The following is a 14,952-nucleotide window of genomic DNA, read 5'->3' on the forward strand; positions in this document are numbered from 1 at the left end:
CCTGTAGCTCAATCGGTAGAGCACTGCAATATCAAGCACAAGGTTGGGGGTTCAATTCCCCCGGGAAGACATGATATGTAAAAATTGATAGCCTAAATGCACTGTAAGTCGCTTTGGATAAAAGTGTCTGCTAAATGCACAAATGTCTAATTTTAATTTAAAAAGACTAAACGTTAAAAACGTTTTTCTTTTTTTCATTCCTTTTTAAAAAAAAGTGCAATAAAACATACACTGTAACACCAGAAAAAAAATATTAATAGGCTCAATAAACACTTTATTTTGACTTCACAAAGTGCAACGTAAATGATTATCTGATTTGCGTAAACCTTGCAAGAATCCATTTATATTTTTACAGAAAGTATTCTGGCAAATATTTTTCTTGGTCATTTGTGTTTCAGAATTACTTTTGCAACACTGCATATAGGTGCACTTTAGATTTATTGCACCGTTAGACATGGCTGTATCTATGAGGTGTGTCAATATGCTCCCTGGTTAAAACAGTAAACCCTTTCTAGAGCTGTCCCATTGCCAAAATCAAGTGCACCACAACATTCATGAGCAAGAAGATCCCAGAATGCACCCTAAAATCAGTTAACATAATCAGCTAATCATAATGAATATATATATTTTTTTCAATCACATGAAGCTGTCTGAAATAACATCAATTCCCTTTGTCTGTGTTCTGTCCATTTTTTCTTCTTCTCCTCTGGAAAATGACATGGAATGGAGTGTTCCTGGGAGCCGCTGCCAGTGGATGCATTGTTCATTTCTTTTACAGGTCTGCTGCAGCTGTGCTGGAATCCTCCATTGTGTCAACTCCTGCCAGGACTCTGGAGACGGCCGCTCTGATCTTCTCTTGTTCGGAGCCACTGAACCCCTAGATTTCACTTCCATGCTTCCAGCAAATGAGCTCTCTAGAGAGGGTCTTGACTAAATGCTCTTGCACTTTATACCCTAAACCTGACACACATTAACACCAGAGCTGTGTTTAATTTAGAAGTGTTTTGAAAATGCCTTTTAGATTCATAACTGGAGGATTTGCAAACAGGATGCAGAATGTGAATTTAAGACAGCAGAATCAAAGTACAAAGAAATGTCTCATAATGATAAGAGAACAAACCAAGGATAAACTTAGCAACACACAGCATGTCCGAACCAGATACAGTGTAATTTGTTCTGTCTACATTTATTTAATGTGAAACTGTTTGCGTATGCGATGTCGGGCAGGATTTAGAAGTAATGAGATTTCACAGTGGGCGGGGCTCCTCAAGAGTGGCATAGTGTTACCAGTGTTGAAGAAAACTACACATTTAATAAAATAAAATTAATTGAAATAAAACTGCATAACTGGAAACCAGATATTAACTGACAGCCCTAAAATACTACAACTACATACAATTCTACATTCTATGTACATACACACACACACACACACACAAACATAAACAACAGAAAATAATGACAACTAAACTACTGTAAACAGACTAAAAAAAGAAAAGAAAAAAATTAATTCATTAAAATGTAGAAATAAAAAACAGACACAGAGAACTGTTCGGTTAGAAAACAAATCTTCATAATAAAAATCTGTCTTTTTTTATTCTCAAAATGCAACGATTAGTTCTTAAAACATTAACTTTGGCAGTCCTAAAATGCTCAAATTAAAATTTAGAAAAATTCTAAAACAGACAAAAAACTAATACTGAAATAAACATAAGAACATTACAGTGAAAACTGACAAAAACTGACGACAAAAACTAAAAAGATGAATTATAAATAAAATAGAAATAAAAACTAAATTAAAAGTTCAAAGCGAATACCTGGTGTGGTGCTGCAAAACTCACAGCCTGCTTGTCAAAATCTACACTTGAAAGAAAACATCAGTTTTATTAATTGTATTCCTTTTCTTTTCCCATTTATTCTGTGTTATCATGTAGGAATGGGAAAATACAGGAATGATCACAGACAGTGTTTTACGAGAGGTAATGTCAGTCTGCATTTTTCACTGAAAACACAAAGAACGTTTCATGAGCCATGGTGATAAAAATAACTTCCTGATATCTAAAGCAGCGAGTGATCACAGACATCAGCCTTGACGTAGCTTAACACCAAAGCACTTATCCCCCCGATGTAGACGGATGACGTTGATCTTGGCATCCACTGCCGAGGATAGTTTGGTTGTGAAATCACAATTGTGGTAAAATACGACCAAGATTCGGTCCCCCCCTCACACACACACAAGCGTATACTGATGTAATGCTTGTCTCAGAGCTACCGGCCGGCGTGTTTTCTTTAGCTGCAATTTATGGCGACCTCACAGAGGTCACAGCACAGGAAGTTTTGTTGACGCTAACCGCAGCAGCTGCTGGTGACCGGGAGCCTTGGAGGGGAGGAAGGTTCAGTTTGTAAAACGCTTCTTAACAAGGGCTGAAAATTCACACAAGCCAAATCAGGAAACAATTTGGGGCTTTAACCGACTCTCAGGTAGGTCAAGAGGAGCCCTGCGCTGCCTGTCAGCCTGACTGAATCCAGATGGATGGTGACCGCAGTAGTCTGGTTTGAGTTGGCCTGGCTCTATCGAAACGCTCGTGTCGCTCCGAGACGTAAGGCCCGAGACTGCAGGCCGGCCACAGACAAAAGACTTTCAACACCTTCAGTGACGGTGCATTGGATTTGTCACAAGGGATTTTTAAGGAGAAGTCAAAGTGCAGTTTGGAGGTGAATGAACCCAACTGCTGCTGATTTTACTGCTCACGGCAAGACATAGCATGACCCCGCAAAAAAAGCTAAATCACCTTTTTGTAACCCTTTTTGTATAGAAGCTTATTTCTGACAAAAACAATAAAGAAATAATCGCTGTAAGTGTTGTGTTTCTTTATATATATATATATATATATATATATATATATATATATATATACACGATTTTTCATTATCACAAATTTATATCTTAGAAACTGTGAATAGACCTCACAAAGTGACTTCATATTTTACAAGTGCGCCTTTTTTAAGCGTTTCTCGTAATTCTGACCTTCTGAGACTTAATTGCGACATTTTTTGCAAGTGCACATTTATACCTCAGAAACTCTGACTATATCTCTTAGTGTGACACTATATTTCTCGCAATTGCGACTTTTTTCCTCAGAACTGCAACTATTTCACATAATCACTGTTTTGCAGCATTTCTTAAAATTGCTAATTTAGATATCTTAGTAATTGTAACTTTATATCACACAAGGTTACTTAATACTTTACACTAGGCTTTTTTTTAAATATAGATTTGCAACTATTATATTTCGTTATTACAACTTTTCTTTTAACTCTACGACTTTTTTGTAATTGTGACATAACTTATAATTGTGACTATTTCTCGTAATCGCTAATTTATATCTCAGCGACTGTGGCTATATACAGTAACTCACGATGTGAATTAAGATTTCACAATCAAGGCTTTTTCATAGATGTGCAACTTTATTATAATAACGACTTTTTGTAACTCAATTGTAACATTTCTTATTGACTCTCGCAAATGCAAATTTATGTCTCAGAGATTTTGGCTTTATAGTCTCTCATAATGTGAATTAATATTTAACAATTGCAACTTTTTATTAAAAACTGCAACCATTTCTCATAACTACAATGTTTTGTTACTTATAATTGCAATATTTCTTATAGTTGCGACTATTTCTTATAGTTGCGACTATTTCTCATAACTGCACATTTATATCTCAAAAATGGTCATTATACTACATAACTACAGCTTTTAATCTCACAACATCATAATGTTCTTCATAACAGTGAATTTGTCTTGTAATTGTGACTCCCTATCTGACATTTACGACTTTATGTCAGATACAAAATCTTTTTTTCTTCCCCGTTGCTGTCTGTTTTGAAGCGAAAGTGCCAGATTGCTATTCCGGATCATTCTTTAACCCCTTTTCATGAGAAACCCCCTCAAAGCAGCAGATGCGGTCAAACCCTCGGCAGAAACAGCGAGATCAAAGATTTCCCGCTGTTTTCATCATCAAATGCAGCAGGGCCTCGTCTCTTAAGAGGATTGGTTGAAGTTCGGCAAATGCCGACAGACGCTGGGAGCAGTAAATGCAGAGAGTTGTGTAAATCACAGCGATGCTTGTGTACAGTAAACACTGGATTTGATTCAGGATTTAGATCTAGGATGTTATCTTCCACTTCACAATAGTGTAATTTGTGTTCTCTTTACAAACCTTTGTGATGGCGATAGCGCAAGCATGGCCCCATATTTCAATCAGCTGCTGTTGTCCAAAGCGATAGTCCCTCAGAAGCTCCGTCTCAACGGTCGCCACCTCAGATTTACTATAAAAGACAGACAAAGAGACAAAACACAATGACACAGAGCTCACGACACGCATGGTATTAGCGTACCAGTTGGGACAATAAATAAATCATGTTTTATTTTTCTGGCATGAATGCTAACAAGTGCCAAGATGGAAACTGGGTGGGTTTGATTACATGGAAACCAAGGACTGCATTACAGCCCCTGACATTTACGTGTGTATTCTGAGCACATTGTATTAGGCATGCCATCCATTCCAGGCATGGTGTCTCGCTGCCTAATGCCTGTTGAGCCACACTCAGAGCTTATGTTACTGGGAGTTTAATGTGGGCTACAGGGAGCACAACGTAATTGTAAAACCCAGGCCCTTACTTCACGACTCAAACACGGGGAGCCTTGAATAAGCTCCTGTATGGTCGTCACATCAGAGCCCCCTGCTGGAGGAACACAGAACTGCTGTCAGGATACTGTTACTAAATTACAACTCTAGCCCTAACATTAGTGCATTATTAATCAGCATAAATGTATCAACAACACAGTATATTTAAGTTAAAATCGATCTAGATATATTTTTATGATAATAAATGCTGTAATAACTGTTGATTGTTAATAGAGTTTTAAAGTGCTACCATTTTTTATTATTATTTACCATTTTATTTAAAAGGTTTCTCTGTGGTATATAAATCCTATTTTCAACATAAGAAAGTTTATAGGTTGCTCATATTTTTAACATAACAATGGTAATAAAGTGTTGAGGAACAAAACCAGCCAAAGCAAAAAATAAAATAAAATAAATTAAAAAAAGTGAAAATTAAATAAAATATAAATATGCCTATTAAAAGAAATGATTTAAAAACTGTGAATCAAATGCTAAAATAAGCTGAAGTACTTAAATGACTAAAATTAAAATAAAGCTATGTAAAATACTGTATATTAAAAAATAGCATAGAGAGTGTGAAGCTAAAATTTTAATTAAAGCTAAATATATGAAAGCTATTTCACAATATTAATAAAAACTCTAATAGTGTTATATTATTGTATAAATATAGTATCGTACAATAGTACTATAATGTGTTTTAGACACTTTTGTGTCTTGTTGATTTATTGTTGTATTTCAACCCGAGGCATTTTTCCAGGTTCGCTTGTATTGTTTTTGTTGTCTCTTATTGCTTTAAGCATAACAGAATAACAGAACAAAGAACCATTTATGAAAGTGATTATACATTATTTAGCTCTCTCAGCTGTATGCACGAAGTTCCCTGCTTGAATGCAGCTTTTTCCATTTCAACGCAAAGCAATTTTTTAGTTCTACTAGTTCTCACAGACGCTTCAGAGTTCACTAACAAAAATAATAAGAACTGCATGTTATATATATATGGGGGAAATTAAAAAGAAGAGAAACAGTAAAGTCCATATTTATATTAGAGATAGACAGATCGTTGGAGATCTCAAGTCATATTTTTGGCACTGGTCAACAGGTCACCAAGCGTTTGCTCGGCTCTGATCACTGCCCTAACCCTCCACATGGGGTCCTCCAGCTTTCTGGCATTTACCGTCTCCAATAGAGCTCCACAGCCGTCAAGCCGAGTTTGCAGGGGGAGATTTCCTGGCGTACTGTGACACAGTGATATTTGTAAAGTTCAGCCGAGTCTAGCGCTTTTGATATTTCCGTTCCCATCGACCTATTCGGGGAAGTCCTGACAACCGTACATTTCCAAAGTTCTCTGAAAGGTTCCAGGGACAAGATAAAGCCCAGAAATCTCAAGCCTCAACCTTGTGTATGTAGAAACTACTTTTGGCCGGAGAAGAAATACTCCACTTGAGCATTAAAACGATTCAAATGCATCCCTGAGTTGTAAAGTCAAGGCTTCTTTGTGGTGGATCAACTGCAAAGAGCAGATCTCCCCACCAGGGGACAGCGTGGCTCAGAGTGTTCGCCCAGCTTCCAGATCACCCACCAGTCCAAATCACATTACATTAACTCACTTAACATTTATCAGTCTAGCAATTAACGCTTCAAAAGTGATGCCACAGAAGAACCATTTCGGTTTCTCAAAGTATCTTTCAGTAAACAGTTCTTCATATTTTTTCTTGGTGTGAATAATGACTAAAGAATGGAATGGTTCTTTCTACACCCTTAAAAATGTATTTTCCAAAAGCAGGTTTTCACAGTGACTCCATATAAGAACCACTTTTGGCTATCTGAAGAGGTTTTCAATGAACAGCTCTTAAAGTTTGAATCCAATTAATATTTTTTTCACTAAAAAGAACCTTTTGTGCAATGGAATGCTTGGCCTATTCTTTAAAATGAAGGTTCCAAATGGAGGCCATAGAATAACAATTTTGGGTAAACAGTTATTAAAAGAACACTTTTTAGTGTGAAGAAAATTTTTTTTTTAAACAAATTATTTTTTGTAGAATCAAAAGGTTTCATGGATTTTAAAAACACAGATGAATATAACCTTTATTTTGAAGTGTGTACAAATGGGGGTTTACACAACAATGCCATAGAAGAGCCATTTTGGGTTACCCAAAGAAACTTTAAATGAACAGTTTTTAAAAGAACCCTTTTTTCCACAGTGTAAAGAACCCTTTTCCACTATAAAGAACCTTATGTGCAATGGAAAAGTTCCACGGATGTTAAAGGTTCTTCAGTGCGAAGTACCAGAGGCTCTGAAGTTGACAACAGGTTAGCGTTAGCATCTCCCCTAGCATTGCTATTCCACAGGGCTAGGGCTAATTGTTGTTGATTGCCTTTACAGCAAATACACAGATGAATGCACAGTTAAATGAACAACAGTATCAGCCCAGGCACCTGTCCCGAGTCTTCTTAATTCCCCACAAGGACCCGCGCTATCTGGGAGCGGTGGATTGTGCTGATCACCTGTAATAACAACTCTGCTAATGAGGTTGTTTACCTCCAGTCGGCTAGCTTGCTCAACACACACGAGTTTTGAAATGGACGTGCCTGTTTGCAAGAGGATGCATGGATGTTTGTGTTAAGCATAGCACAAAATGGGGGATACTTCTTTTCATTTTCCCTCTTTTTCTTCATTTTTAACCACTGTAATTACTTTAGCACACCACGACAACTAAATAACCACCTCTCTCGTTTAAATCAGAGGGCTTGTTACTTTTAGGGGACAGGAATCCGGTTTACAACCCGATGTTCTCAGTGAGGACTGATTTAACAAAGGAAATCAGGGGGTGAAAACGATATCATAGACAAGTCATGACTATGGAGAGTACACTGCTATTTGCATAACTGCCAAACTTAGCGTACGGCCCCTCCAGGCTCCCGAAATGTGATAGACGGAGGGGTTATAGACGGGGGGTGGATAGCCTTTTCGGCACGGCTGACATCTGTTCATTTATTCGGTACAAAATCATTTTCACACAGTGTCGCATGCAGTTTTTAATGACAGATGATGAATGTGCGTCCTGGTGTGAACGCTGCTATGAGCGTTTGCTTGCCATTTAATGTAACATTTGAAATGTAAAAAAAAAAAAAGATAAATTGAAAAATTATGTAAGTGTCACTCTACAAGTGGTATTTCCATCTTTTATAAATCATACATGAAACCTGCCAAGTTAATTATTTTATTTTTTAAATAAATGTAGAATTATATACACATATACAATGATTTTATGCATATAAAATGTTTTATTATTTATTTTATTCTTTTATAAAAAATACTACAATGCTATGTGTAAAATAATAATAATAATAAATGAATATTGAACAAATTATGTATATGTTTATATATGTGTGTGTGTGTGTGTGTTATATTAATTTTTCAAACTTGAGGTATATACATCATTTGAAAGCTTTGTATTGATGTATGGTTTGTTATGATAGGACAATATTTGTCTGATATACTACAATTTGAAAATCTGGAATATTAGTGCAAAAATACTGAGAAAATCGCTTTTAAATTTGTCTAAATGAAGTTCTTAGCAATGCATATCACCAATCAAAAATTAAGGTTTGATATATTAACAGTAGGAAATATACAAAATATCTCTATGGAACATTTTTGGCAATTGCTAAAAATACACCCAAGCAAATTAAGACTGGTATATATATATATATATATATATATATATATAATGTGATATATATAATGTATGTATGTGTGTATAAGATGCAAAATCTAGCTGTATTTCAATTTACATTTAACATTTAACATTTATTTTAGTTTTAGTTAACGATGACAACAGCCCTGATTGTTTGGACATCTAAAAGTGACCGACAGCATGTGCCATCACCATACTAGAAATTTCAAGACAGTAATCCCAGTCTGCAAGTACAGAGGTTACTCAAAGTGAAGTTTCAACTGCCTTGAATGATTCATGGGAAAAGAAGGGGAAAACAACAACTAATGATGTCGACGATCCAGGAGCTGAACTCTCGTGTTACTCTTAAAGCAATTAAAAACTTCTAAACGCTCAAGCCCTTGCTGATTCCTCCTTAATGAGTGTCTCGACTTCCTGCTCATTAATGACATAAAAGCCTGTCTGAGGCATTGGAGCAATGGTCAGCAGGGACAGCTCACTCTGGGGCGATGTCCACATAAGGGACAGGGTGGCCCTATTCGACCCAGACTAATGCTGGACCGTCCCCAGTCAAATCTGGAATACCAGAAATGGTTGGAAGTAATGAGAAAAACAAAACAAAATGGTATTAAAAAGTTAAAAACTGAATCAAAAGTACAATTTGAATCAAAAAGTATCACAAATGTGGAGAGAACAGCGAGGTAGATGTGAAGGAAAAGATAAAGGTGAGCTTGAAAGAGCAGATATGGAGATCAGTGGTGACACCTGTAGTGTAAATGTGTCTGAGTCAGAGGACACGTCGCTTTCCAAAGGTAATTTCAGGACACCGGTCTTGGCAGCGAGGAGTCTGGCTTCCCTGACATATGTTTAAAGAAGAGATGAAATATGCATCGAGCGTGACACTCTTATTCTAAGATGAGCCTGCGTTTGACATTAATCGGGCAGGGAAGTGTTATTTTACGATGACGGAGAACATATTTAACGTGTCTTCTGTTAACATCCAAAGAGCTATGTCTTTCCTGAGCCTATCCATGTTCGACGAACCTTGTATTAAAGTGATAAACAAATGCTGGAACATGCCGTCTTGCTCTTCGCATTTTTCCATGTTGCCTTGCATTTATCCACTCAACATAAACACCGTATTTCAGAGCCACTTCCTCTATTCATCTCTGCCCTTATATCCGCCCAGACCTTTTCCAAACACATTTCAAGGCCTTAACCGCTAAGTGCAAACAGTGCAAAAAAACTACAACAGACTGTATAATAGAAAAGATAAAACATCACTTTACCAACTCGTTGCCCTGAGGGAACCTCTAAAACCTGATGTGGCTGCACAGTAAGATAACAGCTCAGTGCAGAATGGCCAGGTCATTTATGAGCTTAAAGGTTTTCTACCACTGATCCTTCCTATAAAAAAAATAGTAAAAAAGTCTTTTATTCTGTATCATCATTGCAATTCTTGGCAACCCTGAATTGTCTATCTAAACCGATGCTCTCAAACTCAGTTCAAGGAGGGCCAAAGCCCTGCGGAGTTTAGCTCCAACCATCTCCAACTCAACTGCTTGGACGTTTCTAGTAATCCTGAAGGCCTTGATGAGCTTGTTCAGGTGTGTTTAATGGTTGGAGCTGTTATCTAAACCTTCTACAAGCTGCACGAATTTTGGCTGTCACAGACGAAAGATTGGAAAGGTTAAAAAAATTATTTCTTTGATCGTGGCTCCTAAACGGTGGTCTTTTGTCGTACAATGAGAGAGGCTCTTGCGTCTTGCGACCAATGATAGCCTGCGATCGTTTTCTGACAGTGTCTGAAATTCAGCATGATTGCTGCTACGACCCACGTTTACTGACCAGCCAGTAAAAATGTAATCATGAAAATTGCGTATTAACACTGTATTAAAACTGCTTAACTCAAGCTCTTTTAACTTACTCTCTCACACAGTTTTTTTTTCAGCAAACATTGAAATTTGGCAACTGCCAAACTGTGCTCGGTCATGCTCTTTGTGTTTACCACTATTGTGTGCTAATGATGTTTTATTCTTTAATAGTAACCTGCGTCGTAACTTACAAGTAACTAAGTGCCATCATTGTACAGTTTGTCTGCATACGTAATAAGTTTATTGGATCCATGTCACACAGTGTGATTTGTAATGATCTTATAGGATTGCTAAAATCGTGCAGTGTGTAGAAAGCTTTACTCGCAAGTTGTCTTTTGCATCATTCACACGAACAACAACATATTCGCTTCTATTTTCTGATACAACCAGATTTGTCAAGCCGAATATGTCAGCAACCTCTTCACTGATTGGCTTGGGTGACAATGTCTTATGCGAAGTTTCCGCTCGAGTTGAAATTGTTTAAATTTAAATATTTCATTTCAGGGGAATACCCCGCATTTGCACCAAACACAATGCCAGAAATGAATTTGCATCTGTTCGCCTCTTTGCATTGACTTTGTATGTAATCTACTCGCATAACAATAATTAAATTCGCTTTTGGTGTGAACACACCATGAACTTTCCTTTTAGCTTTTGTCATCAATGAAATTATTGACGTAAATCACCAGCGATAACAAGAAAATGTGTATAATTCTTTTTACATTTTTAATTACAACATACTGACAAAAAGTATAAGAAAAAACCAACATTGCAAAACATTGAGTGACAGTTTTCTTTTTCTTTAAGAAACTAAAAATCGAGAAAGAATAGGACTGTTTCAAATAATTCACTCATAGTTAACAGTGTCAGGACCCTCTTGAATTGCATGAACTGAAGCCAAACAAAGAATGAACATCTCCAAATTGAAGTCCCATAAACTCACCCAAAATTACACGACATACACTTAATATAACAATTTAAATCTGAACAAAATAATGCAAAATACACGTTAACTGGTCAAAATATTGCATCCTGAATATGGTCTTTGTCTTGAGATGCACCGAAACAACAAAAAAACAAAAGCACACAGAATACACAACACTACAAACTTATTATTCTTATGATAAAATGCAACTACTGTATTTTACAAGGTGATTATTGTGTAATTAGTACATTGTGATTTGTTTGTTCCATTTTTCTTTTGAAAAAAAGAAAGCGTGAAGGTCCACCTCTAAATTGAACTGTCAGCGGGTTGAGAACAAAGGAAATCATACAAACACACATGAATTAGACAAGAATATGTGTCGACAGTATAATAGTCTAATCATAATGTTATTTTAGGCGCTTTCCACATTAAACTGTCACATTATGTTTAATGTTAATACACACTGACTGAATTCTATAATGGTATTTTTGTCACAAGACAAAAACTATGACTTAAACTTTAAATACTATAAAAACTGACGATGTTCTTCAAGAAGCTCGTCATTCATATCAATGTTCAAGAAAAGCAGATGGTTACAGCAGATCTAGTAGGGCGTCATCATCTTGGCCTGGTGCATCGGAAAGAACGTTTTCAGAGATTAAGATCCACAGTGCTGGATTTTTGGCAGCGGTGCTTGGACTCGTGACAGGAAAGCCAAAGCGACAACGATTTGACGGGAATTACAGGACTAATGTTCCATAATGCTGGAAAATTATGATAAATAAGTTCTTGCCAGCAATGTAATGACATCCATATTGTAGGTATCATCCTCCCCAGTTCTGCATAATCAAATGCTTTCCTCCCCTTCCCTCCAAGACCAAATCTTTGACCCATAATTCCTCCCTCTTCATGCATTTCAACTGTCCGCTCGGGTGTAAGGGATCCAGAAGACCAGGCACATCTGAAATGATAACAGGCCAGCTCGCTGCACAATGACTTTCATCTGGCCAGATGAACCGGTAAACAACGAGAGGCTACATCGGAGCTTAAATCGGTTTTTTTGAAAGCATGTAAGCAAGGAGCCTCTTTAATGCCTTGGTAAGGATCACGTTTTGGCCATTTCCCTGGGAAAAATCGATAAACGGGTCATAGGCACCGTCTCAAATCCTATCGCTGACCCATAAACTAATCTCCACCACACTTCAGATGGGCTTCTTAACTCGATTTTGAAACCCATTGCTGAGGCGGCTCGACTTCCCATCCAAAATTACAAGAATACATCAACCCTTCCATTTTTGGAGCTCTGGGAATCTGGTGGAGAGCGTGCAGTGCATGGACCTCTTCAAGAACGGGCCTGTTTCGGCAGCCAGTCAGCTCCGGGACGGCTGCCCGTCACAGGTTTTTTGGTGACACGGAGGCTTGATTTTGATGGACTGCATTTGGCACCGAAGAGTGACTTCAGGAGAACTTCATTTGGAGGCTCTACTCAAAAAGCCCGCTGTAAAATACGATCCCGATTCCATCGAGGAATGTTGCGCTTTAACACAGGCCGTTTAGTTCAAGTAGACCAGACAATGAGGAACTGAGCAGCAGTTCGGCGTGCCAAAGATGGAGAGACCACGAAATGTGATTAGCAACCACAATCCATGGCTTAAATCCATTAGTTCCCTTCAGCCGCATTACATCAAAGTGGAACTTTTTCGACGGTCATGTGCTTATGTAATTATGGCTTCTGCCAGTTGGCAGTTTCTCAAGTAACTGTACCCAGCTAGATATAGCGAGAGGACCACAGGAGACTGTGCAAGTAGAGGAAACCATGGTAACAGAGCAAGTCAGGTCACCGAACCGACGGAGCCCGCAGACAGGTTGAAGGATGTAGAGAAGAGAGAGAGAGACTGGAAATAGGAACGCAGGTACAGCCCTTCAGGCCCAATTAAAACCAACGCATGGCTGAACTGGAGCTCCACAGCAAATGAAGAAAGTGAATATGAAGCGTTAGTAGCAGATGCGTTTAGCCGTAGATATGGTTGAATAAAATGCCCCGTGATTATTTCTGAAGTGTAATTTCACAGGCTAATTTAAGGCAATAAAACAACTGTGACAGCCATCTGGAGTAACGCAGGATGCATGGAGTGTGAAAACACTGAATCATATCGCATGGATAAATTGTGGAATCAGTACAACTTAAGGTTAGGGTGTTATCTTTTAGCATTTTGGAGTGTAATCTAATAACAAATATACTTAGCTTTTTTTTTTGGGTTGGATTTAAGTTTATAATAATTCATACTGTTTTACCAAAACATACAACCTAAACATGAACCAAAAAGTGTGTCTTTCATACAAGTGAAGTTGCACAATATCATCATATTTTCACAATCTCCTAAGTATTATTGAGACGCATGTGAGTGCATTAGATTACATTGCTTCGCTATTTTTCTGGGAGAGAAGCAGCACAAACTCATCTTAAAGAAATCTGCCGTACTGTATATCTTCGTTAGGATGCTGCCTTTCATATTCTCAGGGGACGTTCACTGGTTTCATTTTTCAAAAAACGAACTGGAACACAATGGTCTGAATAGACTAGAACATAAATAAAGGACAGCAGGAGCAGCTTCTGCGTTTTCGCACAGACCTCAAGTGTTTCCTCAAGGAAATCGCAGATACATGACAAGCTAAGCGAGCCAGTGCTTTATAACTGACCCCAATCTGCCACTGCTATTTATGCAGTGATACTAATATGCTCTTTCCCCGGGCTTGCTCAAACAACAAATGTGTCATTACGATGCAAAACATCTCAAGTAGCAATATAATATAATACGAGTGTCACGAAAACAGGTCCAGCTCACATTTCACCCCAAAGTCCAAGCAAAAAAAGCAAGAAATGAAGTTTGCACAAAGAAAAATCTACTATTTTTTGCATAATTACTTTTTTTTTTTTTTCATTGGAATATTATTTTCAAGACAATTAAACATTTTCCCCTAATTAGAGAGTTTGTTTCACTATAATATCAGAAAAAATAACAAAAGCTGAACCGGCCTGTCAACACGAGCCAATGAAAGTGCATCCTCTGAGACTCTCTCTCAGGCGGCCTATCCTTGTTCTGTCCTCTTCCTCTTGCCCAGGACATCCATAAACTAGATTGTGACTATGCCAGAGCATGAAGGCAGGGGTCCATGTCCTCATCTGGCTGCTCTGAGAATCACAATTTATCCTGAAAATAAGTCATGTTGAGAACCGTCAACAACATGCTCCGGCTTTATTGTGGTGATACGGCCATATGGCACATGGAGGTTGTGTCCTCAGATGTTCACAATTTGAAACTTGCATTCCCATCAAAGAAAAACGCAATAAAACACCCCGGTTTAGACAGTTTCATAGCTTGTTTACCTATTCTGAAGCCTTTCAAACAGGAAACAAGTGTACGGCACAAAGCCGTGCCGAATAAAAGCCTTGTTTCTCCTGTCTGGGATTCTGCTGTTCCCCCGGTGAGAGCTTCTCAAAGGAAAACAAGCTTGCATTCATATTCCATCGTCTGATTGCATCGTGCGCCCTGAGTCCAATTCATAACTTTTATAGACACCTTTAATGGAGATTAAACCAGCAGTCTTACTAGGATGCCATCCTAGGGAGGGCATTTAAGAAGATAACTGAAGTCAGTATGAGAATATGAAATAAATTATGCCATTTTAAAATGTAAAAAGCACTATCGCCACAATTAAAAAACAAACAAACAAATAAAAACACAAAGAATGCATACTCATAAATCGGCCTACAGTTACAAAAA

The 14,952-nt window shown here is 37.7% G+C and overlaps 1 protein-coding gene across 1 annotated transcript in view; it reads right to left on the reverse strand.

Moving 5' to 3' along the window:
• The window catches only part of LOC113040057 (yjeF N-terminal domain-containing protein 3), a 34,659-nt gene that overhangs the window by 7,225 nt on the left and 12,482 nt on the right, over positions 1 to 14,952 (reverse strand). The window contains exon 2 of the mRNA XM_026198287.1: positions 4,224 to 4,332. Coding sequence (XP_026054072.1) covers positions 4,224 to 4,332 — 109 coding nt within the window. The remainder of the gene's footprint in view (positions 1 to 4,223; positions 4,333 to 14,952) is intronic.

The sequence above is a fragment of the Carassius auratus genome, chromosome 22 (genome assembly GCF_003368295.1).
Source record: "Carassius auratus strain Wakin chromosome 22, ASM336829v1, whole genome shotgun sequence".
Classification (NCBI taxonomy): Eukaryota; Metazoa; Chordata; class Actinopteri; order Cypriniformes; family Cyprinidae; genus Carassius; species Carassius auratus.